The following is an 8,125-nucleotide window of genomic DNA, read 5'->3' as shown; positions in this document are numbered from 1 at the left end:
AGATACACTGCCACTAACTCTGAGCACCATGACTCAAGTAAGGTGTGGCGGGGTGGGATCATTTAATTCCGCAAGTAAACTCTTACTTTTGTGACAGTGGAGGAATGCAAGGGCAGTTGTCAGGGGAGTCGACCCGCATTATGAGACACTATTTTATCAAAAAACATTTTTATAGTTCTCCAAAAAGCAAACTTACTTTTGTGGTCCGTGTACCATGCATTGAAGCATCGGACCCAATGTTTTTTGTCCCAACTGATTTCTCACTACTGATTGAATGGCAAACGCGACCCGCCATCGGAGGGCCTCCGCCGGCCCGGCCTCGTGCCGGTGCTCTGGCGGTCGGTTCCTCCGAACTGCGGGTTCGACTCTGATGGCCGGGAGGGACGAGGGAACCGTCGGGCGGGTCTGCTGGAGGCTCCTGCTGGAGTCCTGCGTTTCACCGGGACCTGGCTCGAAAAACTCGAAACCCTGACTCCAGTGCGGTGTGGCGGCCGTGCGCCTCCGGGTACCTGACTCCCCTGCCTCCTCCGTGTGCTGCGTGGGGGTAACCCTGCGTGTCCGTTACCCTGCGTCAGAGTCCTGCATCGGGTCGGGTATCCGCGGGTACCCGACGGGTGACCCGCAAAAAAGTTGATTTGCGGGTGGTATTTTTTCAAACGCTTTTTTCCGGGTTCGGTTCTGGGTAAAACAAAGATGATGCGGGTCGGGTTGCGGGTGTTGCATAATAAATATATTTAAATAATAATAATTTAGTTTAATGTTTAAATCCTCAGACCTCTCCCCCGCGGGACCGAGCATATTCATAACCTCTGCAGCGCATCTATCTGCTGCTGAGCGCGCCACATTCTGAATGGCTGAGGTGAAGCTCTCTGAGAATACAGCATTTTCAATAACTCTTCCTCAAGAGCGAAATCCAACGTCTGGGAGGCTTTTGGTGTCATCCTAGATGCAGAAAATAACCAACATCCCAGGCTTTTTGAGCCAAATATGCAACTGCGTGTGTTAATAATTGCACGTTTTCACTGCTTATATATATGCGGGTTCGGGTCGGGTTGCGGGTCTTGTGCCGGCGGGTCGGGTCGGGTTGCGGAACTATTGGCAATATGTGCGGGTAGCGGGGCGGGTTCGGTATTGCACGTCGCGGGTGCGGGGCGGGAGCGGGTCTTGAAAATCAGACCCGTGCAGGACTCTGCCCTGCGTGTCTCTTACCTCCCGGGCCGACCGACATGAAGCGTTTCCAAGACAAACCGTCTGACTCAGGGGTCCCACCACGGGTTCCGCAGCAGGGTGGAAGTTCCACCTCCCCACTTCGCCGCGGAGTGCCAGGCAAACACCTTTTTCTCTAATCCTCCACTGTTGCATAGCGGCCTTAGTCTGCTGCGGCATTCAGCAATTGGCCTTGCTCCGGGCACCGGTTACCTCGGGGACCACGGCTCGGTGGCTTCACATGATATAGGGTCGACCCTACTTCATCAAAGGCTACCTGTTTGATCCTGCGTAACAACCACATATACTTGTCTGCAAAGAGGGAAATGACTGGTCCCGCCCGGGTGTTCCTCTGAGCCTGATAAATATAACTTTGGTGCGTGTAAGAGTGAGTGTTTTTAGCAGAGCCATATTGATATACATCCTTGTGATTATGTTGATTATTACCTGTCTGTATAATGTTGCAGCTCAGCTGATTTTGGATTGATGGCAAAGGAAGAGGGACTTAAGTGAGAGTGAAAACACAAGGTAAGTTTAATACTACTGTTTTATATAAGTAAGCATACTAAACATGTATTCTATCACTGTATTATATAAGTAATCTTGTTAGTAACCTACTGTATGGCAGGTGGAGGGGCAGTGATGTTACAGGTGGAGGAGCAAAACTGCAAGACTGCAAACTCACAAGAAAGAGTAATCAAAGTTTGTTCTCCAGAGAAGAGGTTGATTTCACTTCATTTATTTCATATTTTCTAAAGATGTGGAAATGGCAAAAAAAAAAAACTTGAGAGCTGTAACCAAGACAACTGTAACAACATGAGTAGAGAGCCACCAAGGTTTTGCAAGTCCCTCTCTTACTCCATTTTGCCAACCCAAACTTCCAGGTACATGACGGGACACCTTGCTTGTTTTTGTTGTTTGCGCTCCTCTGGCTGGGTGCTGGCAGGTGGAGGGCAGTGATGTTACAGGTGGAGGGGCAGTGATGTTAGCTGTTACACACCAGGCTCAAACTGAACACATTGCATCCTTCTTTGCAGTTTCCTTATTCCTGGAAGGGGAATCTGCAATTCCTGCAGAGTTTCGTAACCCGTTGGTCCGCACGCAAAGCGAGTTTTTAAAGCCTTCTTAATTGTCCCATTGCTCCATTTCATCCCCTTTGTGGTGAGTCTGCCTAATGCCTTAAGTTGGTCTTTTGAAAACGTTTTCTTATATTTGTTGTCCCTAATTTTCATTGTTTTCTTGAGAGCTGCATTTTCCTTCCTGATTTTTCTTAGTGCAGACTTTGCTTTTTTGGTGATTCCTTCTTGACTCTTTAATTTTCTCTTTAATTTTTGTAATAGATCTGTTTGACTGGCTGCTGGTTACCTCGTATGCTGACTGGCTGCTGGTTCCCTCATATGCTGACTGGCTGCTGGTTCCCTTGTATGCTGACTGGCTGCTGGTTCCCTCGTATGCTGACTGGTTGCGGGTTCCCTCGTATGCTGACTGGCTGCTGGTTCCCTCGTATGCTGACTGGCTGCTGGTTCCCTTGTATGCTGACTGGCTGCTGGCTGAGTGGGTGGTGTCCACCCTCCCTGTTTCTCCTCACTAGCCATGTCCTCTCTTTCTTCACCCTCACTTTCCTTTCTCTCAGTCTCCTCATTCCTTCTTCCCTCAATCTTCGTAAGTAGAAGACATGGCACTGTAGATTTTCGAACATTTAAAATATTATACCACTTAAAAATAAGAAATATGACTTTTGTTACTAAGAGTTCATACTTATTATACCTGTGTCACCTTTCACACTATAGCTGTGATCATGAGCTATGGGCTTTGTAGATACAGGTCCCGGGGTGAATCGTGGTGCAGGGGCCCTTCTCTTTTTGACCACAGGGCGATGCACGAAGATGGTGGGTATAGCCTCTGCTCTCAGCCTAGTCTTGCCCTTTTTTGTCTTGACAAACTGGTCTGCATCAGAATGTGCCTGCGGAGTGATTTGAGGTTACTTCACACACAGAACAACTCAGTTTTGTCTGCCCACATACATATTCCATAGTGGTTGAATACACAGTATTAGGAAACACTTTATACTTACTGGACATGTTATACTCATTACATACTGTATATAAAATATGACCAAGAATGTGAGACAACTTTATAGAAATTCATATCACATCTGTTACTGATGCCATTTGTCATACTTTGTTAAACTCACAAATAATAAAGTTCCATAACTTCAGTTGGGAACAAAGACCACACCTTATCTCCCCAAGGCAATTTCCCATCCAATAGGTGTGCTATATAGGTGTGTATAACCCTTTCTCCTGTCTGTTACTCCCTCTTTCAGCACAAGAACCAGAGGGGGATTCAATGGAGCCTGAATACCTGCACTGAGACCCTCACCCTGCACCCTGAGTCTCAACTCTGTGTTTTTCAAGCCTTTCCCTGTTTTTTTGTATTAAACAAAACATTAAGCTTTTCCAATGGTGTGGTTTTCGTTTTGTGAAAAAGTTCAAATGCAGTGTTTGTATACAATAACCTAACCTCACATATTTTTTTGCTGTTGGTCGTGAAATTGCTCCTGCTGACTTGATCCAGCCATTTTTTCCTCCGCTCTGTGTCAGTGGGGAAGCCGTACATTCGTACTCCTTTCTCTCAGCGATTTGAGCATCCCCAGGCAGCACAGCAAACCATGGTGGCGACTAGGAGGCAGCACAGCAAACCAGGACAACACGGAGGAAAAGGCACAGACAAACTGCATGATATGCTATTCAATGTTTATTGAATTCCATGTATTTGCAATGGATGTTCTTAAAACAACAAATGTAACATCATCATCATCATGCTGCTGCTGCTGCTGCTAGTCCTTTGATAGTCACCTGTCGGTCTCCTGTCCTTTCTGAAAGCCATAAAGATGACATTAGTCATTTAGATAACTTGTGTCCTCAATTACCATGGGATTACTGAAACTACCATGAATTTAAGAAAATGGTAGAAATGAATCTAATCTGAATTTTGAAGCATTCCTTTAGATCCCCTCCCTCTAAATATATCAATAAACATTAGAAAGTGATGCTCCTGACTACCATAGAAGTTTAAGAAGATAATACTGGTTTTAAAGAATTCAAAGCTATAAACAGCAACAGGCTCTTTAATCAAGGCACTGTTAGCCTAACATGTAAACTAGTTGTTCACACTAATCCTAATATTATCACTTAATATTAGCAAATTCTATTTTATTTAAAAAAAAATATTGATGTAAATACATACACATATCAATTTAGTGTATAAATATTTCAAATCAAAACCTTTATTCACTAATAATTACCAAAAATCGTAGTTCTATCTCCTGTTATCAATGCATTCACATTGCCCGCCATGAACTTCCGGGGAACGATCCTCGTCTGCATGAACCACGTGACGATAACCGTTTTTGGACTTCCGCTGTCGTAACTCTTCTATCTATATGGCGCTGGGAAGGACCTGACTCAGCTGCCTGCGTAGTTCCGCTGTCGTGAGGTGAACGTTCTCCATGGCTCTCCGTTTTAAATAAGTAGCTCATTTATAGCCTTGGGTGTATTATATTATACTTAAAGAGGTAGCTTTATAGCTAACATTAACGCTATCGACTGTGTGTTTTGATAGATTAACATTAGCAACCGTTAACATAGGCCTACAGCAGCTAGCTAACTGTTAGCCTACTGTTAACCTAGCTTAGTTGTGTAGTAATGTTTAAGTAAACTAATTGAAGTGTAACATGCAACATTAACATTATCAGATAACTTGAAACTGCTTTCAAATTAAATACGTGATAAATTAAATCTTTGTCTTGTTAGACTTTCTTATTAGTTTGTGGATAATACAAGTTGAATGTTAACTGCCTCTTACTATGCTTTTTTTTGTAGCTTCACCTTCCCCGCTGCCCTGGCTTATATACTGGCCATTCCTACTGTGTTCCTGACCGGCTGTAAGTATGTTTCTTTTTAACTTGTTCTTATCATTGTGGTAATATTAGGACACAACTAAACATGTGAAATCACGTTGGTAAGGGAGATCTCTACCCCGTCTGTGTGCGAGGGGGCGGGGCAGTTTATACACACACGGCTGCTACATGCATGCAACACACACGCACGCACGCACACGCACGCACACAGTGGAGAGAGAACTAAGCGCTCCGAGGTGTGGTTAAATGTTACCCGTCTTGAGGTGGACAATGCTCTTTGTCAAAATTGAGAAATCATTTATTGCTTTTTGCTATAGAATATAATCATTTAATGTCATTATACATGTACAATGAAAGAATTAAGAAAAGCTTCTCCCTTTTTAAAAGGTTCCATCAAGTGCAATAACAGTTGAGCATGTTAGGGCACACACGCAATTTGTCTAAACATTTAGCAAAAGTGCACCACATCCAGTCATGTTTAGGCTCTATTTAAAAATAAATAAAAACGTTACATTGTTTGTCACAAAGGAGTTTGTAGGATTTTGAGTCATTGGCCTAACTCAAGTTAGTAATCATTGGCAATCAATTACCTTTTTCATTTACCATTATTATTTGTTTTTAATTTCTGCTCATCTTTATTTTTGTTGCAGGTTTTGCTATCTGATGTTGGTGTGATGTGGAACAGAACCTTACTCACAATACTCCATATTGATGAGGTAAGTTATATATTTCACATGGTGAATGTATGGTGAAATGCCTATTTACTGTACACATCGAGCTGATACAGAGCAACATGATCATACATTTGAAATGGTGTTTCTGTCCATCTGATAAGTCCAATATTCACTAACTTTTAGCTCTGTTTTTGCTCTGCACCAACTCCTTAGTAAAGTATTTGGCTCTTTAGCTGCTCAATGTTCCGCTTTCTTCACCAGCTATTCTCTAACTGTCTGTTTGATTTTCTGAAGAAAACAGCTGCTGCTGGAATTGGGGTTTTCACTTTATACCTCAACATTTTACCCATTGTCAATTAAAAAAAGTATTAGCAAGGTTTAAACAACCATACAGCTTACAAGTCTAGTTCTGATTCCTTGCAATTACCTTAGATTAATAGAAATACTGGTTAGAACACACTGTACACCAATACACATCTTATCAAGGACTTGGTTAATGAGGAGGTCAAAATTAGAATCTATCCTTTAATTATATATTAGATACAAAATATCATTACACCAATGTCTGAATGTGCTCTTTGTCTTCTGTCGTTTTGTTTTTGCATAACAGATACATGCTGAATTCCAGCGCATAACAACTATCCCACTTGAAATAACCTTCATGGAGCAGTTGGACAGCCATCTATCTCAGCTGACACCTGTCTTCCAGAAGAAGGGAGGAGTTGTTGGCCAGAAACTAGCCAAACATCTGGCGATCTTGCAAAAGGTAAATGTGTGTATACACTGTTTTATACAAATTGTCATATACTCTGTTGAGCAATTTTATGAAATGTACCTGTCTAGTACCGTATAGAGCCCCATTTGCCTTACAACAGCCTGGATTACTTGCCAGGTGCAAGAATGTAGTATATGGTAAGTCATTGTAATTGCATTTGTCAGTCACATGTGGTGTTTTGAGATCCTAGTCAGGCATCCCTTTTAGATAATTATGTTTTACCTTATAAGAAGCATGAAGGTTGAGAATATTTATATGAATGTTGATATTCATCAACAGACTAAAGCATTTTAAACCATCAGCTTGGTTCTTTATACGATGAGGTTGGCTTTATTCATTATTTTTCTTATTGTCCAATGGAAAGACCATAATCAACAATGTCTTAGTCCATCTGTCAATCCTTTCTGACTTCTGACACTCAGCACCAAGCTTATTGTTTCTCACGTAAATCTCTAAAAACACCTCACACATATTTAGTTTGATTCAGAAATATATACAACATGACCAGCTTTGTTTTAAGGGATTAATAGGTATGTGAGCAATATTTAAAAAAATGTATACGATAAAGTATGTCATTAAAATTAAATATATAGAATAAATGCATGTTTTTTCTTTAAATATACAGGACATCGAAGGAGATGATGTCACCAGAGACCTGCAGAAATCTACCATGGGCATATATGTCATCAACAAGGAGGGCGGAGAACCTGGACATTATGACGACGTTGGGATTTTTGTTGAAGGACTAATCATTCTGGACAACATTGGATCTGTAGCCCGAGCTTGTGCCATCTTGCTGGGAGTCATCTATACACTGAACATGGCTTACCCCAAAGAGCTAAGGTACTACTATGAATTCATTCAGAAAGTGCTCTTGCAAATGGATGGTGAAAGGCTTTCCTCCAAAGTCCTTGGACTGAAGAACAAGATACATGCCGGACTTTAAGATTTCTTCAGCCGCTCGTGAACCGATGCCATTTAAAAAAAAGCTTCAGTCAAACCTCAAAGGTTGGGAAAAGAATGTGAAAATGTTGATGGACTTGGAAGACATGTTTCATGTATTAATGTGAGGAAGGTTACATCCTCCTCAGCTGTTTAAGTCACATGCTTCATGTTAAGTGAATTTGTATTGTGCTAAAATGCATTGTTCTTTTATAGTGGAAATGGAATGTTGGCGATTTGCCAAAGCTGTTCAAATTATCAATAAATGCATTTTTTTATTTATATACGGTGTGTTTGGAGATAATTCATTACACTATTATACATTATTATTATATTCTATTTAGCCCAACAATATAGTTAATTTCAATCAATATCTTGTGTCAAATAAACAACCCAATGTATGGTTTATATTCAACCCAGTGATATAGTTAATTTCAATCACTAGCTTGGGTCAAATAAACAACCCAATGTATGGTTTATATTTAACCCAGTGATATAGTTAATTTCAATCACTAGCTTGGGTCAAATAAACAACCCAGCACATCGGTTAAAATGATCCAGCCCAGCACATGGGTTAAGCGCGTGTTCTGTCCTATAGTGACTCAG

General features: G+C 41.5%; 1 protein-coding gene across 2 annotated transcripts; it reads left to right on the top strand.

Annotated features, from left to right (window-relative positions):
* The first annotated feature begins 2,957 nt into the window (after positions 1–2,957).
* On the top strand, positions 2,958–7,803 carry LOC307032460 (uncharacterized protein). Of its 2 annotated transcripts, XR_013806261.1 has the most exons (6): positions 2,958–3,095; positions 3,533–4,704; positions 5,091–5,152; positions 5,779–5,844; positions 6,413–6,568; positions 7,203–7,803. XR_013806261.1 is itself a non-coding variant. In XM_079670440.1 (5 exons), exons 3-5 carry the CDS (start codon positions 5,803–5,805, stop codon positions 7,521–7,523), a joined length of 519 nt encoding a protein of 172 aa, XP_079526566.1. In that variant the 5' UTR covers positions 4,615–4,704; positions 5,091–5,152; positions 5,779–5,802; the 3' UTR covers positions 7,524–7,803. The 2 variants fall into 2 exon arrangements, 1 of the variants encoding a protein (XP_079526566.1); XM_079670440.1 differs by lacking the exon at positions 2,958–3,095 and having other exon boundaries at positions 4,615–4,704.
* Positions 7,804–8,125: the final 322 nt, after the last annotated feature.

Source organism: Notothenia rossii (assembly GCF_949606895.1).
Source record: "Notothenia rossii genome assembly, chromosome: 3".
Taxonomy (NCBI): Eukaryota; Metazoa; Chordata; class Actinopteri; order Perciformes; family Nototheniidae; genus Notothenia; species Notothenia rossii.
This window is presented reverse-complemented; position numbering and strand designations above follow the sequence as displayed.

Excerpts from the sequence above, each read along its gene's own strand:
- LOC307032460 (XM_079670440.1), top strand. The coding sequence starts at position 5,803 with ATGTGGAACAGAACCTTACTCACAATACTCCATATTGATGAG. Across the intron at positions 5,845-6,412 it reads CAATACTCCATATTGATGAG|ATACATGCTGAATTCCAGCG; the intron begins GTAAGTTATATA and ends TTTGCATAACAG. Across the intron at positions 6,569-7,202 it reads ATCTGGCGATCTTGCAAAAG|GACATCGAAGGAGATGATGT; the intron begins GTAAATGTGTGT and ends TTAAATATACAG.